Raw genomic sequence first — 26,200 nt, 5'->3', positions numbered from 1 at the left:
GAACACACGTCGCATAGAAGGTGAATAGCTCCGGACTATTCAATCAAATCATGCCAGACATAAGACATCAGCTAGGTAGGATGGCCTGACAAGAGATAATACAAAGCCAATTCCAAAGTAAGAGAGAGAAATTGATATTAATTCCCAGAGAAAACCAGAAAGTCCGGCACTTATATTTCACCTTGACTTCCAGCGAAGTCTGCCTGCCCACTTTGCCCATTCCTGTGTGTCCTCCCTTTCCAATATTGCCTCAACCGTATACCACTCCCTAGCCAGCTCTTCGTTAGAAGCCATTCTATGTACATAGCTATGACAAGCACGGCACAGCCAAGCAACTTGGTTCAAATCACGTTCCTCATGCCATCCACGCTTCAGAGCCTTGCTGTGAACAGCCTTGGGTATAAGATGGTGATATGTCAAGGGTATCCAATCCCGTTCACAAATCTCGCAAGCAGAAGTTCTGGTAGCACTGAAAGGAGGTGGCTTTGCAGTAACAGTAGAGGAATATTCCATGAATACAGAAGAGAGCATGGCTGTAAGGTCAGAAGCCTCTGACATTAAGCCGTAGGCGACCAGAGACTCAGATACTGATTGATCGACCAAGAAGGCTAGAAAATCGATAGTATTTCCTGAGATACATTCTGCATAAGTGTCTGCAAGAACGGGGGAAGACTGTATGGCGTTGTAAGAGAGAGTCTGCACTTCTTCTGGAAACGACCTGAATATCTCTTGGGCAATGAACTAGTGGTACCCTTTTAAGTCACTGCAACACGGGATACTCAAAGAAGTTCTCATATCAGTTGGGTCACATACATCAATAAATTCCGCTAGTTCAGCAGGATCATTATCATCTGGAAACGAGGTATTGTTAAAGCTTGTACGGGCATTGCGTTTTCTGTTTCGCTTCCGTCGAGCCATGCCAGATCTCTCCATAGAGCGGCTCAAAATCGATTTCGAGACACATTCGCGGAATATTCCATAGTTTTCCTTGGCTTCATCTCTGATTAAGCTCGTCATGACGGCGGATGGATATGACAACTTCCAGGGGCTGTTGATGGCAGGATACCAAGAGGGATGTTTGTATACATTTCAACTGCCTCCTACGGTGGAAACAGGGGAAATATATAGCAGTTCCGTCAGATATCATCTAACTCCCATTGCATTAGAGTTAGCCCATGGCCTACTCCTTTTGCTGCCAGTGAGGTTGATATCCGACCTTGTTTTGGGTCTCCGACGTTGATTCTTGAGGTTTGATAGCCAGGCGAAATACGAGAGACGGGCTTAGTCATCCGCCACTCTGCTGCAACGGTTGCCTGGAAAAGCCATAAGAATAGCGGTGATAGTTGGAATGTTGGTTCATCATATTGAGTCAAAGATAATTAGAGCCGACCGAGTCAGGATGACATGTTCAATTTTACGTGGCTTCTTTTCTTTGGCAGAAGATACTATTAGCAGCAACCAAAGCCGACTCAAAGAAGAACAAGCCGTGCTGGTTAAGCTGATGAGCAAGTGCTAACTGAATACTCCGTAAGCATTATGGTTGCTATCAAGCGCAAGGATGTTGATCTTTGATGGCCTTTCTAAGGCTCTGTTTCAGTATTAACGGATATATCTAAGCGTAAGCTAGCTGGTAGGCAAATCATGGATGTTCCGCTGTTAAAAATTTCCGACGATTTTCATAACGCAGAAAGCTTCGGGGTAAGTCAGCGAAGAAATATTCTATCCTTCAATTTCCCCTCCAAGCCAATCCATTGAACGGGACGTCAGAGTGAATATGAAGGAAAACAGTTTTATGTATGGAGGAAAAAAGGGAAGAAAAACAATTAAAATTTGGCGAAGCAAAAATGCCTTTTATGGGCCGCTTCACGTGACACAATAGTTTAGGTAACTGACTAGTTGTCCGCGTCTTCGTCATCCAGCTGACAGCCAAACGTCGTTAGTTACAACTACTAACGAGCGGCGGATGTAGTCGAAGGCGAAGACGAAGAGGATTGTGATGAGAGAGCTCACTCCAGGCTCGAGCGAACCAACAATAACAGCCAAGTAGAGTGCACAGGATTTTTCTCCAGGATGCCTAAGCTGCTTAGCTTTAGAAGTGCCACCTGGATCTACCCCCTACAGGTCAGTCGAGTACTGTACCCAGGCTAGGCCGCTATCCCATGCAAACTACTAACCAACCTGGGGATACAGGGGATAGTATATTTTATCTTCCATCCTTTCCTATGGCCTCTGTTCCGGTCCCGTCTGCTGCCCATAACACTACTTTCGCTGTTCATTTACACAATCCTCTTTGTTTTCACATATCTACCGCAGGTAGCGTTTCTAGCTATCTTCCATGGCCCCGGCGCATGGGTTAACGGGGCATTCCTCGTCCTGGCAGAAGGAGCCGCGATAGTAGCAATGCTATTTGAGGCGTTCTTCGTGGATGAGGCGCAGGTCGATGTCTTTGACTCGGTGTTACTCCACGAAGCGATGAAAAGGCCGCTCGAAGATCCAACGTCGGTGTCCGATCCGGCTTCAAACACACAGCCTTCTTCCTCCTTCCGGAGCCATATTATTTCCATGATGTCCGAATCTAGATCATTGGATCTGTCGAATTATACCAACCCTCTCACTCATAAGGTCGAAGACCCTGAGAAGTGGCTTGGGAAACCACTACACACGGCCATATATGCTCCGTTCTCGTTCAGGCAGATAATAGAACTGATACTTCTGTTGCCGCTGAACTTGGTTCCAGCTATTGGAACCCCGCTCTTCTTAGTCTTGACAGGCTATCGGGCTGGCCCGTTCCATCACTGGAGGTATTTTCAGCTACGCGACTTTAACAGAAAGGAGAGGAAGGAATATATTCATAAAAGAATGCTTAGATACACCTTGTGAGTATCTATTAGTAGGGGATATGTATTCAATATCCTATTTTACTAACGTGGCCACCACTAGGTTTGGCACAATCGCACTTGTACTGCAACTCGTACCTGGGCTTTCAATGTTTTTCCTCTTGTCCACTGCTGCAGGCTCAGCACTATGGGCAAGAGATATGGAACGACGGAGATGGCTCGTGGCACTGGATGCTGCTGGTGATAACGGCCATAACGATAGGCCGTCAGAACAGTATCATGATAATCCGGTATAGATATATAATTTTTGTCAGTTTCGAGATGAATTTTTGGGTTTACCACCTAATCCCTTAATGGCTAGAATGAGTTTCAATAATATATTTGAACGGTCAGAGATTTGTCTTTAGTGATACTGCTTGGCATATACACAGCGTTGCTCTTTCAGATATTTCAGTGATAAATTTATTAGTGGGATAGAATGAGATAAGTAAACTTGCTAAGAAATTCTAGGGGACGTGAAGAGAGAATGAAACGAAAGTTATGAGTTATAAGCCAGCCAATACATCGAACATGATATCACAAAGGGGCAGGCCGGAATACCCAGTTGGGGAAGAGTGCTATTTCCAGACTCTGCACTGCCGTTGACGCCTTTTATGGCTCTATTGGTATGAGTTCAATGCCAGTCGGGGCTGGGGCCTCGTCCGTGACTGGAATTACAACGAGAGGATTTGAGGAAGTAGTGGGGGTTTCCGTTGGCGGAGGGGCAGGAGCATAAACAGAAGTCACAGTCTGCGAAGTTGATAACTCCGACGAGGTTGTAGTGAAGGAGGGTAGGGTGTTGCTAAACGAGGTGTATATCATAGTTGGCGATTCTGTAGCAGGCTCGGTGGTAGATGGGCTACTTGTAGATAGGGAGGTAGTAGTCGAGGAGGTGGTCAACTGAACAGTTGAAGTTGACGAAGGCGAACTAGTGGTAGCTGGAGGAGTGAAGGAGCTTGAATAGAAGCCTGAAGTTACAGTGACTGATGTTGTTATCGACTGCGTAATAGTACTGAAGGATGGAAGAGTGGAGTTCCAGCCAGGGTATGCAGCAGATGTGGTGGTTGGAACAGCAGTGTAACTCGAAGTGAACCCTGTGCTGCTTGGCGGCAGGTACACTGTCTTTGTAGTTGTATTAAAGACTGTGGTGGGCCTGGATTGTTGAGAATCGGATGTCGACTGAGATAGAAGTGAAGTTGTTCCCCGTACTGAGGTGCTGCTGGACACTGGCAGGCTGGTGACTTTGATCGGAAGACTAGTTGTTGTAGTATCTGAAGGAACCGCCGTGGATATAGGCGAAGTCCTAGTGCTACTTGGTGAAGCCGTTGACATTGTTGGTTGGGTGGTAGATGGTGAAATAGTAGAGGATGTGCCAGAACTAGACGGGCTGTAAGAACTGGTGGCCGGTGCCATGGTTGGGAAGTAGTACCAGGACGAAGAATATAGATAGGAAATAGGAGGACTCCCCGTCCCAACTTCAATTGCAGGAACTTCACCGTTTTTCAAAGTCGAGGTGCTTGAAGTAGCAGGTGCAGAAGTAGTAGTGTCCGCAGCCTTATTAGAGTGGGTGATCATCGGGCATGGAACTATTGAAGGGGTACCGGTGCTGCCAGCTTTTTGTAGATCCACACACATTGTAACAGGGACAGTCGAGCCAGCGACGGTCGGGGTAACTGTGAGGGTCATGACGGCTGTATTTTGTGTATGGGTTGAGTATAAGCCTCGATTAAAGAGCTCAGCTCGTCGAGGACGATGGATAGGACTGGAAGTAACCTGAGATGATAACGCGAGAGATATTATGCCCAGGATAAACCGTAGGTTGAACATCTTGGAAGCCAGCTGTTAAAGGGACCTGAAAAAAAAGGCTAGCAAGTGATCCAGAAAGAGAGATGGCAGAAGTAAGATCTATTGTAGATCCTTCTATTTGGTTAACTAAATCAAACGATAATATTATAACGAACGAGGCGCTTTGTCCCAGACAAAGTCTTGAAGATGCTATCAAAATGAAAAGTGGCGAATATACAGGTACGAGAAATGATGAAGAGAGAAAGGATTTGCTGAGGTTTAAGTATAAACATCCTAAACCAGGCCAGCAAACGAAGAAGAAAGTTATGTTCCATCGCGAAGCGCCTAGGTAAACAGCATCTCCTGGAAACATGTAGATATTTTCATTCCCCTGGAAAACAAGGGGTTCTTGTCCTTGGGTATTGTCTGAGTCCAGCGTAGGGGGTGGATGCCGTCAGTATTACTGGCTGATATATATAGGTTGGCCTCCATCTGGCCTGGAGTTGCATGAAGTCGAGATGGTCGGCGGCAAATGGTTGGATGTCCGTTCTTGATATCACTTTATCTTTAGCTTTTACTTTGCTTGCTGCGTCTCAAACATGGCGGAAGCCAATGGTAGACGCGCGCTGATTGGCCAGATCATGAAACAAACTTAATATCACGTGATGTTGTTTGGCTCTAAGCGCCGAAGAGGGAGACGACAAGCCATGAAAATGATGTAGGGGACGTGTGCTTTACTTTTCAGGAGGATGATCCATGTTGTGTCCGGTCTGAGATGCTTCATCTGTAGGGTATACTGTGCTCATGAGTGGAGTGTTTGATTATCTTTCTCCGACACGGCAAAGGGGGAAGGGATGTTCTGTCATTTCAACTGTTGCCTAGTTATTGAGAACCAAACGAAGCAGAAAGTCCAAAGACTCTGAGATGCTCCAAGGTCCGTCAATTACGTAACTAACCACGGAGCATACCCCGGGCTCGCTGGGGAAAGTACTTAACCGAGGAAGAACGCCGGTAAAGCGAGCCTTAATACCCGCGATATGAACTAGGAAAACGAAATAAAGAGGCCGGCCACCAAAAGCTGGTGGAGACGCCGTGTAACATTCGGACCATCGTGCATAATCATGGAGACGAGCAATATCTGGGGTATATATAAACCGGGATAATTTGTTAATTTTCAATTAGACGTTGAGCACTGTCAATTGAGAGCCCGGTTGGTTTATACACTTCGTGCAAGGCAGCATTGCATTTGATTTTGCTCGGGAAGCTATTCAATATAATTGCAAAGCTTGTCAAATGGCTAGGTTTTTTTATATATTCAAGGGATATACAAGGTTGAATGGGGGCATGTCAAGAAGTTCTGTAAAGTTAAATGGTGAGGAGAGCGGGCCTATATACAGACTTATATTATTTGTCCTGGATATATACAATAGATGGAAAACTGTACGGTGCAATCCATCTTCACTTCTCGTATTCACCGAAAAATAGAATAAAAAGTAAATAAGGAATAGCCGAAAATGAATATATTAATTATAGGCACAGGCCATCGTACTAGGCCTCAACCTTGAAGGCGGGTCCAATGCCTTCAAAGGCAGTGATCTGCCCCGTAACAGGAGCCTTCGAGTCACCGTAGTAGTGGAGGCGGTAAGTTCCACTCTCCAGCTTCTTCTTGTTGTCAATAGAGTAGTAGTCGTCCTCAATAGTCCATTCAAGGGTAACCTCGCTGGTTCCAATGATTGGACGCTTGCGCTTCCAGCGGTATACCAAGTTCCAGTCAAAATCGTCTCGGACGACTTCCCATCTGTTAGAGTTAGGGACCTGGCGTTCAACAGCAGTATAGGTCTTCTCCAGTCTGAAGTTGTTGCGGGGGTTGGCGCCGACGAAAGTAGTCTTGACGGTGTCGCCAGGACGGAAGGTCTTGCCCATCTCCGGACCGTTGAGAACGTCGCCGAACTTTTTGCCAATCGGGGGGTTGTCATGGACCACACCGGCAATGAAGCTAAGGGACTTCTCGGTGTTAATTGGTGGGTATGGGCCTGGGTCCGGGTGATTGTTGGAGCTTGCAGAAAGGAATGGGAGGTAGGTAAGGGTAAGGTTGACATGAGCAGCAAGTGTATTCGGACCATGGAGTGTAGAGCCGCCTTCGTAACGCTGGATGCCATACTCTTCTTCTGTTGTGACGTAGTGGGCATAAGTGTTTGATGGTGCCCCTAGAACAACGAGTGGGTTGCTCACGCCCAGGATCTCCTTTGCTTTGTCTGCAATAGCCTGCTTCCAACGACGTCCGGACATGGTGCTAACCTCGGGAGTGGCAACAATGATGAACAAGGGCCCAACACGCAAGACTTGGATGTCAATGATGTTGGCGGCCCAGGCATAGGGGAACGTGAGATCGCCGATATCAAGGAGGATTTTCTTGGGCTTCTGGCAGGCAATTTGTTCCTTGGAGGGGGCGTGTATGAAATCTCTTGCAATGCGCCAAATAGGGTTCTTCGTGCTGGGCGAATCAGTGCCGTTTTGAGTAAAGTCAAATCTTCCTGGTCCATCAGTAGTACCTCCGGCGAAAGAGTAGCCCAAAGCTGCTGAGCAAGTAGTCAAAGTCTTTTGAGGGTTAAACGGCGATGGGAATGTGTATCCATCAAAGTCTTGGTAGACATGGAAAGCCTTGACGGCAGAGTTATCTCTGATTCTCTTTGCAGAAGTGTCCATGTTCTCGTAAATTTCCTTCGCGGTGTTGTATTGACGACGTCCTATTTCGAAACAACTCTTAGTTCCTTGATCGAGTTCGCGGAAGAAGGGGCCACGTCCGTGACACTTGGCGGTGCTGCCTCCGCAGGTACTGTCTTCCTATAAAAGAGTTAGTTATCAAACTAAGAGTGATAATAATACATGCAAGATGATCGATCATACAAATTTGCAATCCAAGCCAGTATCTTCACAGAAGGGGCCCAAAGTGTTGGGAGACGTGTCTCCAACGGAAGACTGGGAGAATCCCGCAATGAAACCCTCGGCAAATCGGTCATCGCCCTTGGCAGCTCTTTCGAAAAGGTAGGCGGCGACACCCTTGTTGTCGCCCGAAACAAGTGTGTTGTTTGCGAAGAGAGAAGTTCCATGAACAGAGTAGAAGGTCAAGATACCAGTAGTCTTATCGTCCGATGCGCGATCAAACCGTATAAGACTGAGGGTTTTGTCGGTATCATACTGATATCGCTTTCTCTCCTCCTCAGGGTTAGCCAAGTAAGAGTATGGGCTTCGGTTAATGTTGCCATCGACAAGGTCTTTGGTATCAAAGCTCAGCCGGGTTGGGGTCCTAGCCTCGTGAGCTCTCTTGATAGAAAGAAGTATACCATCGACAATGGCTTGGTAGGTGGCCTTGTCAAATCCAGCACTGGGAATCTGGGGTAGCAGATAGTTGAGCCAGGCACCCGGGCCAGCATGGGAGTGGGTTCCGGACAGAGCGAGATTGTGAGATCCGTATCGAGAGTACTCTGGCCCCATGGCAGCAAGCCCCTTGAGGACACCATCTCTCACAGCTGTATCGCCAGCAGCGAGATCGGTAACGAGGTAAATAAAGGTATCATCTTGCTTGTTGGGGTTCTCGATGATAAAAGCACGAGAGTAAAGACGCTGACGAAGACCAGTTCCCTTTTGCTCAGAATCAGCAAATCCCATAAACACGATCTCTACAACCGGCCTATGGATATGATTAGATTATGCCAGGAGAGATATGCCCAAGAAATAATGAGTTCACTATACCCGGTAACATCGGCCTTTCCAATACCGACGTTGAATATGTCATCCTCCGTGGCTGACTTATCAGCGCGGGTTGACTGAAGTGGCAGAGAACGACTGAATTGATTGGCCCGGCTGGTTCCATGAAAGTTGAAAGCGAGCTGGACAGCTAAGATGACGCCCAAAAGGACGCCAAATATACCGACCACAGTGCCCGTGCGTGGTGGCATGGTTGGATTCTGTATGTTGTCCTGGAAAACCAAATTTCGAGGCCAGGAAGAGAGAGAAATAGGGGGGCTTTAAAAGCAGTTACCTGATGTTTCGAGGACCGCTGGCCTTTTTTGCCACCAGGCAAAAAGCACGTTGACTATCGCTTAAAATGCCAGGTCCTGGAAACAGCAACGAAAAGTGTTTGACTCCACGATTCAGGTCCCCTTTTATACGGGTGGGCCCAGTTGGTTCTCCAGCTGCAAACTTTCTTTTTTAGTCCCTTTTTTTTTCGACTGTTTGGACAGAAAGCTTTGCGGGGGCCGATCTTAATCAACATAAAATTGTGGGTCAAGATTGCCGTTTTCGTTTACTGTTGACGAACTCCGTGGCCGAACTGGAGATGGAAGAACGAGATATTGACTCTGGAGTCCCCGCGGTGTAGTTATTTAGCTTCAATCTAAGCAGCGGTTGCTCATGTACGGCCGGCGTGACTGTCCCAGCTCGACAGCGAGCCCCGATGCCTGTCGTGTCGGCCAGCACACCTGGTGATATCCAGATGCCTGCCAAGTTCTCTGCACGTCCTATTATGCATGGATCGGCCTGCGCACAAAAGTTGGTTTCTCAGGAGGATGGCGGAGAGAGAAGGTTGAGGTCGAAGCAGAGTTTCACTCGAGGTCGGACCGACGGGAACACGTGAAAGCGAGGCCCAGGCGCCGCCCGCTTGTAAAAGCTAATCTGCTTAGGTAAGGCGGGAATAACAATCCACGTGACTGTGATCGACAGAGATACGAGTTCGGAATAGTGGAACTTAGGTAATCGACCCCAACTGCGTTAGCCCAGTGTCATGTGACCATATGCTGCCGGGCCAAGACATCCGTAAGCGGAAAAGTTGAAGGCAGCGATGAGAAGGAGAAGCGGACGAGAAGGAGCAGCAGCAGCAGCAGCTGGCGATAGAAAGGGGGAAAGGGATGAAAAAAAAGAGTCAAGGGCAGGCAGGATGTCGCTGATCAACGAGACGCATGATTCACTTCCATGTAAGTAGTACACTGGGACTGCGCACGGCAGACAGGAAAGCAGAGGGGACTGACCGGTTTCCAGACATCGACGAGGACGTGACGCCTCAGGTGCGCGCAGAGCTCAGCAGACTCATTGACGCCGAGCTCCCTGCAGACAACCGGTCGACTCTCCATCCATCTCTGCCAGAGCTCCCGCCGACCAAGTTCTCGCCTCTGATAGAGCAGGAGCTTGAGAGAAAGGCGAGAAACGAACCCATCTCTGGTGGAATTGATCTGTCTCGATATGAAGCTCCAGAGATACCTCCTTCCTCCACAGACCCGAACGCCGACCCTGCCACCGTTATAGACGACTGGAGACAGACTCTGCGACGCGCATACGCTGCACACCTTCATCTGTCCATCAGGAAGGAGAACCTAGCTTTGCTAGAAGCCCATGGCAAGAACGCGTGGTTGATTGGCAACATGCAGTTAGAGGAGATCCTGCGACGCACTGAAAAGGAGCTGCATGATACCACTGAAGCCACGGAGGCAGTTAATCGAGAGAGGAAGCTAAGGCAAGAGAGCGTCAGGGGAGAACTAGCGGCTCTGGAAGATACATGGAGACGGGGAGTGAGCGGAACTTTGGATGTTGAGATTGCAGCTGAGAAACTCAGGAGGGACATTCTAGACATGAGGCGGCAGCAAGCACAACCCTAGCATGAGCGGTGTGCGCATATCGAGTTACAACATAAGGGCAATGCTCCAAGACGGCCACACAATACGAAAAGCCCCCTCAAAACCTGGCGTACAAGGTGCTAGGTTTTAGCGACGCAGGAGTTGTGTCAGCCCCGTTCATTAGGGGTATGTATTCTCTAGTCATGCCTGCCTGAACTTCCCAGGAATGCCGAGTCAGACCAGTGTACAGGCGAGAGACCACAGTTATCGAGCCGACATTACCCATCAATCTGCCTGTCCGTCATGAACAGGCCCTGTCATATATTAGGACCGTACTGGTATAAACAGGCTGAGAACTAGAACCAGGAATATACATGACACAATATCAACATTCGATAATGGAGATTAGTCGTTTGAACAATCTATTCCATGCCATTATATGATTGTAGCTCTTTATGTCTTCTCCTCTTCTCAACGACTAAATTTCCAGTGATGTATATCCCGTACTAGAACATCTAAGACAGACCTCTGGTTTTCGTGTCATTCGGCCTCGCTTTACAAGCTACATATTGTTTCGCTATTTACCAAAGCGCGTCTGTCGTCGCTTGTGTTATTCAAGTTTAACGAGTTTTAGCTTCCAAACGGCGCACGCACGTTCCAGCCCCCACAGCAACCAAAAAGATTCGCTCTATATAAGTCGGCTATAGAGGCGTTAGGATAACTAGAATAAGGAAGCATTGATAGTGTTATAGCTATCTTTGACTACTTTGCTGACTCAACTATAGGTAACCAGCCGGACGGCCGGCAATAGAGAAGCTGGGTGTATGTAGTATAGGGTTAGGGCTGAGGCAAGGTGTGGCAACGGGTGTGATGAAGGAACTCGCGAGGGGTCATAACAACAGAAAGCCATAATGAAGATCACTGCCATTTTTTTTTTTTTTTTCTTTTTAGAGAGCTGACTTTTTAGCTATGTTTATCAGCGGATGGATGACTTTGAGTCGGTGTGGGGGATGAGTATTTGGCGCTTAATCGCAGCTGGATTTCCGAGCGTGTTGTGTACGGAGTAAAGGCGACACGACCATGAAAAGGAGCGCCAAAGGTAGCAAGATGAGTGATCAGTGGTATTCAATCTTTGCCTGCAGCGAAGAGACGCTTATGCATCCTTCTTGCTGCTGCCGTGACATGAACTCGAGGGTGCTTCTGCATAGATCAACCCAACCAACCAGCCAACCAAAAATGAAAAACGACTCCCTGCATGACTGTTGGATGTCTTCTTCCTGCTACCAACAGGGGTTCGGGTACTCTGTAGGTAACTAACTATCGGTGAACGCTTTGCTTGATCGTCGTCCCTCATGGATTCCTCTCTATTCAGCTGGTGCCTCCGAAGCAGCAGAAGGGGAGATTGTTCTCCAGGCCATCATGATATTTGAGGCCGAACATTTGCTCCCACTCCAGCGAAATAGACAGTGAAGACTGAGCAATGACCAAGAGGTACGCAGCTGCTGCGACCTGGGAGGTTTCGGATTTTTATTCAAGTGACTCGCAGTCCCACCATGTGGCGGTTGACGCAGGCTTCGTGTGAAGACACAATAACACTCCGTAAATAGTAGCACGTCGTAACTATGTACACAGCCAGCCCAGCATAGTCGATCTGAGACATTGCTCCCCCCTCAGCCTCCATCCAGCTTGAAGGGGGAAAAAACAATCCAGCTTTCTCTTTTGCCTGGGACACCGACGGTTCTTCCGTCGATCGCTCTCGTTTCTCTTCCCATTGTATTTTCCCTATTCCTCTCTACGCGTCTCTCGTTTCTTTCATTTTATATCTTGAAAGCTCCTTTGTTGGGAGTGTTTCATCGAGAAACCTCCTCAAAACCGCCCGGGAATCCCTCACGCTGCACAGCACAGTCTTATTTTTTGCCCTTTTATTTACATTCTGGCCATGCTGGTTGATGGTGATTGTTGGTAAAAAAATAAGATGTTGGTGCCGGTGTCGATGGAGGTCGGTCGTTTTGCATCGAAGTCTGCGTCCATGACGTACCTTCTGCTCGTACTGCTTGTTGGATTTATACTACCGCAACAAGGCCAACATGCCCACGCGAGGACTCTAGCACGGCGAGACAATAGCCCTACAGATATATGCAAGCGGTGGTCTCAGCAGACAGCTATTGTCAACGGGACCCTTTACATATACGGCGGCCGATCGACGACTGATGCCAGCCAGAAGGATAACACTTGGAGTATGAATGAATATCCATCCTTTCCCTGGCTTCGGGATACCCAAGGCTAACTCAACTTGCTAGATGACAACTTCCTCACTCTGGACCTAAAGTCAAGCTGGGGAATCTCGGCCCCAAAGCTGACCGGACTTCCTCGAGGAGATAACGGCCCGCCTCCAGTCTCGAACGGCTACCTATGGAACTCCTTTAGTTCGCTCTTCCTATACGGAGGAGAGTTTTCGGATAACCCTGCAACTGAGCCCGTTGATTTTAGTCTATGGGAGTACAGCATTCCTTCGTCGTCATGGATAGAACACAAGTCACCAAAAACTTCGTCGGGAGAGAATTCTGCTGAAGCAAATATCCCTGTGCAACGATCCGCCGAGGGAGCCGGTATAAACGTCCCGGATCTAGGTAGAGGCTGGTACTTTGGAGGCCATCTAGATGGATATACCACGAAGGGCTGGTCACAGTCGATCCCTAGAGTGTATCTTAAGTCGATGATCGAATATACCTTTCCAGGACATACAAACAACGGAGTCAAAATAAACACAGATGATAAGCGCGCTGGACCGGAAGGTGTCTGGCGAAATATCACCGAAGGAGGATTACAGGACTCTGCAGGGTTTACCGAACGAGCTGATGGAGTGTTGGTATATATACCTGGTTTTGGTAAGGAAGGCATCATACTCGGCCTTGCTGGTGGTACAAATGCTACTTTTGTAGGTGACCCAATAATCTCTCTCTCCCCCCCTCTCTTTGCCCTCTTTTGCCTGTGGTTATATGGATAGATAGCTAACCTATTCGCCTAGACTCAAATGAACGTTATCGATGTGTTTGATATCGCAAGTTCAAAATGGTACAAGCAAGCTACTAGTGGGAAAACCCCGAAGATCAGGGTAAACCCATGCGCCGTCGCTGCGTCCGCAGCTGATGGAAGCAGTACTCAGGTTTACCTTTTTGGTGGGCAAAACTTGATACCCTACGGAGAACAGATTCAGTATAACGATATGTGGATTTTATCGATCCCAAGTTTCACATGGATAGAAGCTAAGACGGATGGGCAGTCTGTCCCTCCAGCCAGAGCTGGACATACGTGCAACATCTGGAACTCCCAAATTGTGGTGACGGGAGGCTATGTGGGACAAGACCTGAGCTGTGATAGCCCAGGTATATACGTATTTGATGCGTCAGAATTGACATGGAAAAACCAATATACTGCGCTCGAAGGCGGAAATGATTTGAATCAGCAGGCCTCACAGACTCGAGATAGCAGTGGTCTTGGAGGTAGCTATGGATACCGGGTCCCGAAAGTCGTCCAATCTGTGATTGGAGGCGATGAAACTGGAAAGGCAACCCAAACGGTCCCTGCTGTGGCACCAACGGATGGTCCTTTAGCCACCGGCCAGCCTCTTACATACACTGTCCTTCCAACAGCCGGTTCCGGTCCGCATGCAGGTTCACCAGGCAGCGGTAGTGACGGGCCCAACATCGCAGCAATAGTCGCGGGCGTCATTGCTGGATGTCTTGGTGTTCTGGCCATATATCTTGGCTTCGTCACCTGGCTGTACCGCCGGCGTCTAGCAATCTATAAGAGTCATCTTGCAGCCACACAACGTTCTTCAATTGGGAGTTACGGAGATAAAATATCGTCATTTCCGCCGCGGTACTCGGACCACATGAGCAGCAGTGGACTGGGGACAACCGGCTCAACGGGTAATTTAACGGTAACTACAGCACGCATGTCATGGATAAGCGGAGACAACCAGCGACACAACCACACCAGAAGCAGCAGTGGTGGGAACTTTGATCATTTAGCCCAGCCCGAAAGACCATCTACCAGTAGTAGTGTGGAGGACCTACTGGCTGGGCAGGAACCAACTTTCCTGGGCGTCATGTTAAACCCACGACAGACCCTGAGGGTTATCAATCAGTGATATTTCCCCTCAAATGTTCCTCTCCCTTTTCCTATTAACACTAGGTCTTTGGCCCAGAAATCTATGAATCTTATGGGGAGAATATACGATCACCAGATCCGAATGATAATGTATGACAGTTGCCAAGCATGTTTCGTTCCATAGTTACTTGATACCCTATAATCTACCCTGTCTTTCTGCCAGATACTGTAACTGTTTATGATTTATTGGTTGTGTGTTCTTGTACTTCAATCAATTTCGCGTGTAGATATCAATTCTCATTTAAGGGAGTAAATGGGAGCTTTCCACTCTATTAGCCACTACAGCATAATGATATATTTATATTCATGGTTTTGCATCAGAGTATGTAAGGCTCATTATGGTACCTCCGCAATCAAGTTCTAGATTATTCGATCATCATATACTCTTCTTTCAACTCGCTGCATGTCTCGTAGGATCCTTTCATATTCTCCGATTCGAACGGGTCCAGCCGGTAGAATCGTCACTGCTTGGACATAGACGGGTCGATCAGTCGATATATGGTTCTCTTTCTCGCTGCTTCTGCGATAGTCATCAGGATTCTCCTCGCGTATATATCCAAAAATATTAAGCCAAACACCTATTTGAAGGCTTGTGTGATGGGTATCTTCGAGTAGAAGATTAATGTCAACCTCTACATGAGAAACTTGAGATTCTAGCCCATGCACACTATAGTTATGCTGGAGTGTCAGGCGACCAGTGGCGGTGTTGTATTTCGAGACACTGCGCGTGTGATGTCAATATCATTGGCACTGATGTAGAACCGGATCGCACAACATACCATCCTAGGAATCGAACCTTGAAATTCACGGGATACGTTGGAATTTGCGAGAGAAATACCAGTTTCGTCGGAGCAGGACCTGGTACAGCCTGGTCCATCCCAAGTGTATTCCGCTTCGCTCTGCAGGGGTGTTCATATCCATCTTCCTTCTGATGCTGAAGTTGCCCAAAATAGAAACGGACCGTTAGTTATCGATAACTCGATGACTAAGATATTATTCAGGTGATCTATCACGTGATGCTTGCGTCGAGCCAGGCGGTGCTTGTGTTGGATATCATAAAAAGTTGACGCCGAAAAGCGATATAGAAGAATCTCACTGCCTAACGACAATACCAAACCGCCCTTGAAGACCCGCCGGAGGCTTATTTGTTTCACTCCTCTTACGGCTATTCTGCTGGTCCTCTGGATTTTTGGCCCTATATCGCCTCATCTTCCTCCCCTCTTCGCTCCCCTAACAGCTGTCCACCCCGCACACGCCGCCTACCAACTGTCCCATCATCTCCTGGGTATCAAGTCGACATCGGCGTTTATTTCCACGTATACTCTATTGGGGAGTGAAGCGTATACTGCAGTTTTGAAGTTACTGGTTGTTTGGAATCTTTGGTGCTGTGCTTAACGACTAGGCATCTTTGATATCCCACCTCATCACACTCCGACCTTCTCGAAGTTTAACGCACCCACATACATTCACGGGGCAAAATGTGGTCCTTCTTTGGCGGTGCTTCGGCACAGAAGAAGAAAGATATTCCTAAAAATGCCATCCTCTCGCTTAGAGAGCAGCTTGAAATGCTGCAAAAGCGAGAGCGGCACCTGCAGAATCAGATGGATGAACAAGATGCTATCGCAAGGAAGAATGTAACCACGAATAAGAATGGTGAATATCCTTTCTCTCTTATCTCTCTAACTCATTTCATGTTATATATCTGACCGTTGGGGAATATAGCTGCCAAAACTGCTTTGAGGCGAAAGAAGCTCCACGAACGATCGCTTGAGCAAACGAGTGCTCAGATCCTACAGCTTGAACAGCACATATATTCCATCGAGTCCGCAAATATCAACCAAGAGACATTTAATGCAATGAAGAACGCCAAGGCTGCCATGGAACAAATACACAAGGGTCTCAACATAGAAGTTGTTGATCAGACAATGTATGCATCACATTTCAACTCTCTTACCAATATACCGTGCTTTATGGCTTGGTTTTGCTCGGGATAATTATTTCTAATGGCATCTCTTTACTTGACAGGGGCGAACTGCAAGAACAACACGCTCTCAGCGACGAGATTGTCAACGCTATTACCAACGCTCCTATCGGCGAACCTATCGATGAGACTGACCTCGAAAATGAACTGGAGGGTATGGAACAGGAGCAGATCGACAATAAGATGATAGGAACGGGCACAGTACCAGTTGGAGACAGAATTGATAGGCTACCTTCTGTAGCAAACGGAGCCAGTAAGTTTAAATCTGCCTTCATTAACCGATTAACCAGGCTAACAACTTCTTAGTCAAAGAGAAGCCGAAGGCTAAGGAGGAAGATGACGAGGAGGCCGAATTAGAGAAATTAAGAGCCGAGATGGCCATGTGAGCGTTCAATTAACTCCAAGTAATATATGGGAATGAAGCACGAAGGAACTAGGAAAGTAAGCATCTACTACTTACCTTTTTACGGGAACTGGCGTCTGGCAGGAAGGGAATAGCTTTACTCTTTTATTTGCTTTATAACTTTTTTTTTCACTATATTTTTTCTCTCTCCAGTACCGTTTTTTTTTCTTTTATATAAGTCTCCTGTTCTTTCTTCCGAATAAGCAGACGGTATACCCTTTGCATAACCGGGTTGCTCTTCTGCTTTCTCTCTTCCATCTGCATGACTAATGTATAACTGCCCTCGACATTTTGCATGCATGCTGTATAATTTATCAAACCGCATTGCCAACATTTACTACGATCAGTGGACACCGCGCTCATTATCATGACTGGACAACTACAAATCTAATATCTGCTATACTATCCAACAGAGAAGAGTCTACCTGCTTCTTTTCACACAATTGCGAGACTCAAGAAATGTTCCATGTTAGAATATATAGTTACTTACTGGCGACAACACCGCCATGACACGACGAACCATAATGTTTTCTTCTCAACCTCCCGCCTCACAATGCAACACACGAGCTCGGGATATCCATAATATCAAAATGCAAAACGAATAGCAACATCTAGAATGCACAAATGATAAGCCACCATGCAATTACCACGCCGTGCCACACAACAAGACGGTTCAACGGGGCATAAACCACCGGACCGACCAAGAACGGAAGAGTCAGCGTAAGGTCTCCAAGAGGAGGAAGAATCAAAAACACCCAGGGGAAACATGATATGATATCTTTTTTTAGTCAAAGAAAAGCGTTTCGCGTCATTCGTATATCTTGCACGGAAGAGTCGTGCGGATGGGTTGGGGTATAAACGGGTGAGAGGTGGGTTGGTTGATATAGCGGATAATGACGGTGTATAGGAAAAAGCATAGATAGGGTAAGGAGTATATTAGATTCAACCATGGAAAATTCCCAAAGAATTCATTAGCTTCCTCCCTCAACGAAACATCCAAAGTCTTCCAGGGTTCATAATCGGCGAGTATTCAATGATCTTGCCCGAGACTACCAATTATACCTCTCAGAGCATCAATAATAACAGTTTCATCCTTCGTCTCACCTCCTGGGAACGAGCTTTCTTTTGCATTATGTAGAACCCTGTCGCGCGCACTCCGTAGGACGTTGCGGATGTAATCTTTATCCTCATAGTCCTCTATAAGGACTGCCTCGAAATTATCAATTGCTTGGTTGGCTCGAGCTAGGAAAGCGGGGTCCATGCCGCCTGGTTTCTGGACTGGAGTTTGAGCAGGAGTAGGAACTGGAGCTGGCACAGAGGCATTTGGCTGAGTGGGAGCTGGAGCCGTTGTAGGCGGTGGATGACTGGGCTGAGATGCTGGGGCTGAAGTAACAGGGGTATTATGCAGCGGTGGAGGCGGTGGTGCCTGAGCATGCTGTGGTGGTGGCGGAGGCTGCGGCTGTTGTGGAGGACGATGGGGTTGACCATGATTAGGGGGGAGTATTTGGTTGTGAAACCTATACTGGTTTGGAGGAGGTTGCTGTTGCTGTGGAGGGGGTTGAGAGTGATGTGGTTGCTGCATCTGCGGCGGCGGCGGCCTAGGCTGCTGCTGCTGATGATGAATAGGCGGATGAGTTGGGGGTGGTGGATGCGGCTGTATAGGCTGCTGGTGAGGTGGCCGTTGCTGTGGCGGAGGAAATGGAGAAGCAAGGATATAAGGAGAACGATATGGAGTAAGATTCACGACAGAAAGAGCGGGTGGAAGACTTTTGAGTAATTGTGGAGGTAGACTAGGGGCGGGAGGATGTGCTGGGGGTACTGCTACAGCTGCTGGAGGCTGAGGCGGAGGCGGTAGTGGAGGAGGTTTAGCCGCGGCCACAGGCTGAGAGGGTTGTGTAGCCGACGGCGCTTGGAGGGGAGCCTGTTGTTGTTGTTGCTGCTGTTGATGTGGTGGGAACTGAGCATTTGGCGGAGGTTGTTGGTACGGAGGATATTGGCGACGGTTGTTGTTGAATTGGCCTGGAGGAGCATTATAAGGAGCTCCAGGTGTGTTTGGTGGAAGGAAGCGTTGCTGGCTGTTGCTGGATACGTCTTGAACTGGTGGAGGCGACGGACGACGTTTCTTCTCCTTGTCCACCGAAGCGCCAGGTATTAGTTTCCATGACCATCCTTTGCCGTCCCGTTCCGCATGCATGAACAAATGCGTGTTACCGTTGAGGTTGTGTCGTACACTTGACGTCCAACCTTCGGTCTCACACTTGAAGCGGAAATAGGGGTATTTGAGCTTGAGAGCACGGTATATCTGTTTTAATGTCATGGGCGTAGGAGATTCTGATAATGCGTCAAAGATCAGCACCGCATAGTTATACGGTGGTTTGGCGAGTTCCTTGGGGGTATAGAAGCTCTCTGGCGGATAGTCGGGGGATGGGGACTTGGAGGGTTTTCGTTTCTTTGGTGCAGGAGGACGAATGGGTTCGGTGTGCTGTTGTATTTCCATGTTGGCTGTTATACCTGTGCCTCCTCCTTCGATGGACTGCATTACTGTTTCTCCAGGGGTAGAGTCAGGCTTCTTCCTCTTAGTGTACTTTCGTTTCTCCACCTTAACAGGAGCCGTAGATGGGTCCTCGGGGCTAATTGCGGAAGCAGCAGCAGGAGGAGCGGTAGCAGAAGCAGAGGCAGGTTCTTTGGCGGTTTTGGCAGGCTTCTTACCGGCCGTTGTACCAGCTGGCGGAGGGGAAATAGCTGTGGCAGCGGCGGCGCCATTAGCTTCACGTTTAGCGGCCAGTTTCTGTTCGCGTGCGATCTCTGCTCTTTCACGTTTGGACATAATACCGTCCTTCGGCGGTCTGCCGGGTCCGCGGCGTTTAGCTTGACCAGGTTCTGCGACAGTTGCTTTGGGTTCAGGTCGTTGTTGTTGTTGAGACTTTCCTTTCGCCTTAACCGGTTCATCAGCCTCGCTTCGCTCCGATTCTTTCTCTACAGTAGGTCGTTCGACAGATGCTTCAGGTTCCTCGTTATCAGGTTGGTCAGGTAATCCCTGGCCCATCTCCGGAGGCGAAGAAGGTGCGGCATCTGCACCGGTGTCTCCAATAGGAACGTCTGGTAGGCAAAATCGGACTCGGACACCACCTATCTGTATGAAATCTCCGCTGTGAAGAGGCCTGACTTGGCCAGGAGCCAGCCAATCGGCACCCATAAAAGCACCGTTGCGACCAATGACCTCCATCTCGAAGACGTTTTTATGGAAATTGTACGCAATTTTGACGTGTTTCCTTGAAATTGCCCTATGCGAGGAACCACCATGGGCAGGCATGGGTGGGTGTATGGGGATGGTCGGACATGCCTCTGGCGAAGGAAGTAATGAAAGAGTATCGACTCTCTTGGGTTCATGGTGACCTCTCTGCAGCGACTGCATAGCTAAAGCGTTATAGTCAGTCATCTCCCGCGGTTCGGAGTTTTCCTGCGATTCTCCCTGAGATATATGCAGTAACGGCCGGGCAACCTGATCGGCCGAAGAATTGGATGATTTCCAGCTCATCTGTGGCGGGCCATTCTGGGGAATGTCAGGGTCAAAGCCCATGATTCCGCCCTTGTCGCTGATGACACTTCCCATGTACGCACTGCCTTCTCTCTTGACTCTACTGGGCGTGCGGGTCTTGTGTCCACTGGAACTATGGGCCTTGTTGTTCTGTTTGGCCTGATACTCTCTCTGAAAAGCGGCGCGAGCAGCTCGGACATCACGTCCCAGGATGAAAGAATAGGTATTAACGTAGAAATGGCCATCGTCAAACTCGAGTTTCGCAAACGCTTGAATCCTGGGCTCCGACCCAGCAACTGATTCGGAGCCCTCGCGGCCCTTGACGTCTGTTGAATTGGAAAAATCCGGGTATCCTACAATGCGTGGCGTTGGTCCACCTCCGTTCATGGTCGGCGAGTCATCGTAATATGCAGCACCGCTAGTAAGCAATGCGTTGTGATCAATTGCATCTCGAGGATTTACAGGCGTTGTCGCCAGGGCAGAGAAATCCGAGAAGTTGTGAGCGTTGAGATCTGAGACCTTGAGGTCGACATTGTCCAGTGATCCGAGCATAGATGGGTCGGCCTGCATGTCTATGGCTGGTAGCGCATCTGACGCAGATAGGTCCCCCATCTTAGGCAGTCCATGGAAGTCGTTCACTGCGCTCGCACCGGTGGCGTTGGCTGGTGGTGTCGCAGCAATTTCAGGCTTCTTGTCTTGCTCTGGCTGCTTCTGCTCACTTGAGTTCGACCAGGCGTTACTGTCACTGTTGACCGCAGCAACTGGATGGTCGGGCGAAGTATTATTACTATTATTATCTGTGGTTGTCGTAGTAGTAGTAGCTGTAACTGATGTGCTTGTATTCGGTGCAGCGGCAGCGGCGGTGGTCTGACTGGAGAGAAGCTGTGCTAGCAGAGTAGATGCGGCGGCCTGCTTCTGGGATTCCGACTGGGGGGAACGCTGCCGGTCTGCGTTGGTAGAGTTGAAACGGTCAGCAATGAAATAACGTCAGAGCCCAAGGACTCGCTGAACTCAAGCAGCTAGGAGTTGACGTACCGGGAGCATCTTCAGACGAGAGTTTGGCCTCGCTAGTATTCGCCGCCGATGGCAGCGTGGCGGCGCTGGCTTCCTCTGCGGCGGTAGAGGCGGGCGTGGGCGTCGTCTGGCGCTGGGATTGCTCGCGGTGGTGCTGGGGGTGCTGCTGGTGACGGTCATCGAGCCGGTCAAAGCGAGACCTCTCTGGCACGGCGTCGGGAGGCGGAGGCCCCATGAGCGACGCCGCGACGGCCTGGGACGAAGACATGGTCATCACCGTCGAGAGCGCATCCCTCTGGCGTTGCTCGGCCTCGTCGTGTGCGTGCGTGCGGGTCGTTGCTGCGTCGAATGCTGCGGCGCCCGTCGTCGTCGTCGTCGTCGTCGTCGTCGTCGTCTTAAGGTCTCTTGCTTCGAGTCTGCCAACTCCTTACGATAAAAAAAAATGCCGAGCGCGGATTTTGCATGGGCCCGCCTTTGCCTGTTTGGGGTTAGCGCGGGCCTTATCCAGACTTCTTTTTTGCTTTTATTTTATATTATTGTAGTTTGCATCTTATTTCTCTATGGAGGATAATCGAGGACTGGCGGATGTGAGGAGGAAGACGAGGAGGACGCAAAGGCAGCGAGAAGGAAGCAAGCCCGTCGCGGTTGTGAGTGGCTGGCCAGCAGCTGCCTGCATATCAATACGAGGCTTCTAGTTAAAAAACGATACCCAAAGGGAAGAAGCAGAGAAGAGAACAAGAGAACAAGCGAAAGGAGAACAAGAGAGAGAAACAAGACGAGATGCCAAAGAAACCGGCAAAAGAGACGGCCAAAGTGATGTCTAAAGTGGCAGCCAAGTCGAGGGAAGAGTCCCCTGCACAAAAGACCCCTAACTGGCCGGCCTTACGCCCTCTGCCTCCAACATCCGACCTCTGCTTAACCCCCATCCTGCCCTCCCAGATCTACATAATACGCAACCTCTTCTCCTCTGCGCTGTGCAAGACATACATCTCCTTCCTGACCAGTCTACCCTTGATCACTACTCCCGGCCGGCCAAAGAAGGACGAGGCACTGCGCGTCAACGACCGGTTTCAAGTGGACGACGCTTCCTTTGCCGAGCTCCTGTGGTCAGGCACGGGATTGAAAGAGTTGGTTTGTAGCAGTGCCAGCCAGAGTGAGGATGAGGATGACGGTGAGAAAGTAGACTGGGACGGGGAGGTGTTGGGTTTGAATCCGAACATTCGCATATATCGGTATACCAAGGGCCAGTTCTTTGGACAGCATTGTACGTTTCTCTAATTGACTATTCTCCTTGTGTATGGATAAAGTGCAATTGACTGGTGGTTATATGTAGATGATGAGTCGGTGCAGGTAATGCATGGAACGCCGCCGGTCAAGGCACGGACAAGCTGGACGCTCCTGATATACCTGAGCACCTGTTCAGGAGGCGAGACGGCTTTCTACCCTGAGCCGGGACCAGGGAGTAAGAAAGGTAAAGCACAGAGCCAACCCGAGCCGGTTGTTGTTGGAATGGAGACTGGTATGGCACTGCTGCATCGGCATGGAGATGAGTGTCTGTTGCATGAAGGACGGGAAGTGACAGGAGGGGAGAAATGGGTTATTCGAAGTGATCTAGTAGTTAGGCGGTGACAGACCCATTAAGTGTCATATACTCCATTATGCGTTAAGTATGAGGAAGAAATTGTTTACTCTCCAATATATATACATTGCGGAGACACTTTAGTTCTTTCTGATAGTTAATTAATCGATATATCAGTCTCAATGGGTCTGTGATGGCTTCTTTGGGCATGCAGACGCTGGCTTGCTTGGCCATTTGATCATAGTTTTTGGTCATTGGAATGCCTCTAACTCGGTTTTTCTAGAAGACTTACAGCTCCTTAGCTTCGTGCTCTCTTGGAATGACTGTACTTGAATTGATAACTGTTTAAACAGGTCTGCCGTCTTTTTTTCTTACTGTTCTCCTACAAAAAGATGGCAAGGGGAAGTGCAAGTGTACTGCTTAGTAAGTAAACCCCGAATATCAGCCAATGATATAACGTCGTTCCTGCGCAAATGTATTATATAATCAGAGAACCGTCTTTTTCCATGACTCTAATTGGTTCATTTAGCCCACCAGCGTTATCTTTTTTAATAGCGAATGACGAAACGAGACTTTGTACTAGCATTTAACATTAATTCATCCAAAGAGAAGAAGAAGAGAAGAGGAGAAGCATCTTTTTAAATGCCCACAAGACAAGACACAAAACCACCACATGGTAAAAGGCATTCCAGGTGAAACTAGAAGGTGACGGGATATGTTAGGAGTTTAAAAAACACCACGTACGTTAACTACTAGGTACCCTTTTGCTCTTTACCGGCCTCCGAGTCCGTGGCACTGGCTGTGCCATAGTCTTCTCTCCGCATAATCTCCTCCACGGGCCCAAGCAGACGCTTGAAGCCATCTCTACCGAGCTTTGCAACCTTGACCTCCGACTTGGAGACGACGGTGGCCTGTCTAGGCTTATCATCCAGCAACGCCAACTCACCAAAGTAGTCACCGCGCTTGTACTCTTTGACGGGGCCCTCGATGCCGGCCTTGTACGCCACCGCCTCGCCGGACTCGAGCAGGTAGAAGGACTCCCCTGGCTCACCCTCGGCGATGATGGTGGCTCCGCTGGGGTGCTTGACGGTGTCCAGGGCATCGGCTATCTTGGAGCGCTCGTATGGCTTGAGAGACGACAGCAATGGCACTTCTTCCAGGAAGGCCTCGTACATGCGTCGACGCTGGAAGGCGCTGTCCATTAGAATGCGTCTGAAGGTGATGCGGTCCAGGGCCCAGAGGGTAGATGGTTCGGTTGAGATGACTGTAGCTGCACGCGGGGCGTTGTACATCAGAGCCAACTCGCCGAATGCACCTCCCGGCCCGATAGAGGTGACTTTTGCGCCTAGACCGGCCAGACCACCTGGCTGAGCAGTGCCGGAAGGGTGGATGTGGATGTCAAAATGGCCTGATTCGACAATGTAGAAGAAGTCGCCTGCGTCTCCCTGGGTGATGACCTTGATGTCCTTGGCCGGCACGGGCTTCTCGACGAGAGCATCCAGCACGGTCTTGAACTGGTCGTCGTCCAGGTGGGCGAAGAGGAAGTTGGATGAGACCGCGGCCTGCAGACGGGACAGCTGGGCGGGACTCTTGGGGTGGTGAGGAGGGGTCCAGCTGTCTGTTCCCGAGGTCGTTGGGTTCAGGGACTCGGCGGAGACGGAGGTGCGGCGGCCCAGGGAGTAGTTGTTGGGGAATCCGCTGGATGCTTCCTGGTGCTGGCCGGCAGCGCTGCCAAAGGGACTGGCCCCGAACATGTTGCTAGCTGACGATGCCGAGCTGCTGGTATTGGTATTGGTGTGGGCGTTGGTGGTGTATGTGCTTCTGGGGACCTCTCTGCTGCCGGCATCTGGCCTGACGGGGTCTGTGGGCGAGGTGACGTTCTCCTCCTCCTCGTCGATGCGGTTGACGCTGCTGCCGCCACCGTTGGCACTGAACGGGTTAGAGACGAAGTGCGATTGAGACATCGGTCTCGTCTCGACTTGTCTTTTCTGTGTGTTGGTCTGTTGTCTCCGGCAGTCGAGTCGGTGCCGGGCCTGGTGCTAGGTGCTGGGTGCTAGATGCTGGTGCTGATGCCGATGCCGATTCTCGAGCACGCTTGATCTTGTTGTCCTTTGATGGCTGGCGATGACGGCGATGCTTCCTCTGATGGCGATGTCTCTTTGTGGCTTGCTAACCAGTTAGTTAAACTGGAAAAACCGCCACAGTCAAGGGAAACCAGGGCGAAGACGGTAAAGCCTGGCCACCAAACGGGCCTGCAACGAGCGAGTCCTATCGAGGGAGCAACCAGTTGTCTTGCTGGGGTCTGCAATGCTGGGCGTCTCTGTATCCGGCGTGCTGCCTGGCCTGGTGTCTGGGGGAGGATGGAGGCAGCCTGCGGTCTGGCGTGGGGTTGGGCGGGATGAAGATGAACTAGCGCACGATGCAGCAGAAGAAACGCGGACAGTCAAAACCAGGCAGTTAGTTGTCTTTTAAGTTATCTGTTTCGCAGCGAGCAAGCAAGACGGCAGAGACGAAGACGAGACGCAAGAGGCAGCAGAGGCTGAAGATGGAGGGTCTGAGGCCAGGTAGGTAGATAGATGTAGGCGAAGAGGCCGCGATGACGTCGAGACGAGCCCGAGCGAACGCAAAACAGAGCGACAAGAGACAAGAAACCACGGTCGCCCTCGCTCGCTTCTCTGCCGCTTCTCTTCTTCTTCTAGAACGTCACCAGGAAAGCTACCCGGCCTCGAGCTTCGCCAGTGACTTTCGTGCCGGTAGCGATACTCCGCCGCCCGCAGGGGCTGCCGCAGAGGCTGAGGTACCGCTACGGGCGCTGCAGGTATCGCCACACGTGAGTCCTTCAGGTTCCATGGGACGAAGACGAGAGGCAGCTTTGGTGGACGAAGCTCGGTCTTCTTGTTGTTGGCTGTTGCTTGCTGTTGCTGTTGCTGGCCCTCGTATTGCAGCTGTCTGCTGTACGGAGTAGTTACAGGATGAGTTACTAATTGACTATAACCGACAGCTTCTCTCTTTGTAGCTCTACCTGCAGCGTCCTCTGCGTCCTCTGCGTCCTTCTGCGTCTGTCTCTGCTGCGAGTTGCTGCCCGCCGCCGACTTCCATCCAATAAACAGCGTCCGATAGCGCTTGCTTGCGTGCTTGCTTGCTTCTTCTTCACCAGCCATCTTTTCTTGATTCTTCCTTTGCTCTGCCTCACCTCCAGCTTCCAGTCTGCTTCCCATCATCTCAGCGTCGTCCTCCTGTCT

General features: G+C 49.5%; 10 protein-coding genes across 10 annotated transcripts; 4 read left to right on the top strand and 6 right to left on the bottom strand.

The window, feature by feature from the left end:
* Positions 1-177: 177 nt before the first annotated feature.
* On the bottom strand, positions 178-1,017 carry ARB_01234 (uncharacterized protein; the record flags this gene model as incomplete). Its single annotated transcript, XM_003012575.1, has 2 exons — positions 178-741; positions 814-1,017. The coding sequence occupies 2 exons, from the start codon at positions 1,015-1,017 to the stop codon at positions 178-180; spliced, it is 768 nt and encodes a 255-aa protein (XP_003012621.1).
* Positions 1,018-3,488: 2,471 nt separating this feature from the next.
* Positions 3,489-4,703, bottom strand: ARB_01233 (uncharacterized protein; the record flags this gene model as incomplete). Its single annotated transcript, XM_003012574.1, has 1 exon — positions 3,489-4,703. The coding sequence occupies one exon, from the start codon at positions 4,701-4,703 to the stop codon at positions 3,489-3,491; it is 1,215 nt and encodes a 404-aa protein (XP_003012620.1).
* Positions 4,704-6,209: 1,506 nt separating this feature from the next.
* Positions 6,210-8,620, bottom strand: ARB_01232 (uncharacterized protein; the record flags this gene model as incomplete). Its single annotated transcript, XM_003012573.1, has 3 exons — positions 6,210-7,505; positions 7,569-8,352; positions 8,415-8,620. The coding sequence occupies 3 exons, from the start codon at positions 8,618-8,620 to the stop codon at positions 6,210-6,212; spliced, it is 2,286 nt and encodes a 761-aa protein (XP_003012619.1).
* An 881-nt stretch (positions 8,621-9,501) lies between these two features.
* Positions 9,502-10,312, top strand: ARB_01231 (uncharacterized protein; the record flags this gene model as incomplete). The annotated part of the gene is made up of 2 exons (XM_003012572.1): positions 9,502-9,634; positions 9,699-10,312. The coding sequence occupies 2 exons, from the start codon at positions 9,502-9,504 to the stop codon at positions 10,310-10,312; spliced, it is 747 nt and encodes a 248-aa protein (XP_003012618.1).
* Positions 10,313-12,263: 1,951 nt separating this feature from the next.
* Positions 12,264-14,423, top strand: ARB_01230 (kelch repeat protein; the record flags this gene model as incomplete). The annotated part of the gene is made up of 3 exons (XM_003012571.1): positions 12,264-12,507; positions 12,571-13,208; positions 13,299-14,423. 3 exons carry the CDS (start codon positions 12,264-12,266, stop codon positions 14,421-14,423), a joined length of 2,007 nt encoding a protein of 668 aa, XP_003012617.1.
* A 1,498-nt stretch (positions 14,424-15,921) lies between these two features.
* Positions 15,922-16,810, top strand: ARB_01229 (uncharacterized protein; the record flags this gene model as incomplete). The annotated part of the gene is made up of 4 exons (XM_003012570.1): positions 15,922-16,096; positions 16,166-16,370; positions 16,469-16,677; positions 16,731-16,810. 4 exons carry the CDS (start codon positions 15,922-15,924, stop codon positions 16,808-16,810), a joined length of 669 nt encoding a protein of 222 aa, XP_003012616.1.
* A 1,047-nt stretch (positions 16,811-17,857) lies between these two features.
* ARB_01228 (forkhead domain protein) lies at positions 17,858-21,647 on the bottom strand (the record flags this gene model as incomplete). The annotated part of the gene is made up of 2 exons (XM_003012569.1): positions 17,858-21,312; positions 21,401-21,647. The coding sequence occupies 2 exons, from the start codon at positions 21,645-21,647 to the stop codon at positions 17,858-17,860; spliced, it is 3,702 nt and encodes a 1,233-aa protein (XP_003012615.1).
* Positions 21,648-21,939: 292 nt separating this feature from the next.
* On the top strand, positions 21,940-23,008 carry ARB_01227 (uncharacterized protein; the record flags this gene model as incomplete). Its single annotated transcript, XM_003012568.1, has 3 exons — positions 21,940-22,026; positions 22,106-22,643; positions 22,713-23,008. The coding sequence occupies 3 exons, from the start codon at positions 21,940-21,942 to the stop codon at positions 23,006-23,008; spliced, it is 921 nt and encodes a 306-aa protein (XP_003012614.1).
* Positions 23,009-23,710: 702 nt separating this feature from the next.
* ARB_01226 (uncharacterized protein) lies at positions 23,711-24,922 on the bottom strand (the record flags this gene model as incomplete). The annotated part of the gene is made up of 1 exon (XM_003012567.1): positions 23,711-24,922. One exon carries the CDS (start codon positions 24,920-24,922, stop codon positions 23,711-23,713), a length of 1,212 nt encoding a protein of 403 aa, XP_003012613.1.
* A 504-nt stretch (positions 24,923-25,426) lies between these two features.
* Positions 25,427-26,179, bottom strand: ARB_01225 (uncharacterized protein; the record flags this gene model as incomplete). Its single annotated transcript, XM_003012566.1, has 1 exon — positions 25,427-26,179. One exon carries the CDS (start codon positions 26,177-26,179, stop codon positions 25,427-25,429), a length of 753 nt encoding a protein of 250 aa, XP_003012612.1.
* Between the last annotated feature and the right edge of the window lie 21 nt (positions 26,180-26,200).

This window comes from Trichophyton benhamiae (assembly GCF_000151125.1).
Source record: "Trichophyton benhamiae CBS 112371 chromosome Unknown Abenha-F-W-21b08.fp109, whole genome shotgun sequence".
NCBI classification, from domain to species: domain Eukaryota; kingdom Fungi; phylum Ascomycota; class Eurotiomycetes; order Onygenales; family Arthrodermataceae; genus Trichophyton; species Trichophyton benhamiae.
Note: the sequence above shows the minus strand (reverse complement) of the source record. Positions and strands in the feature narration are given on the sequence as shown.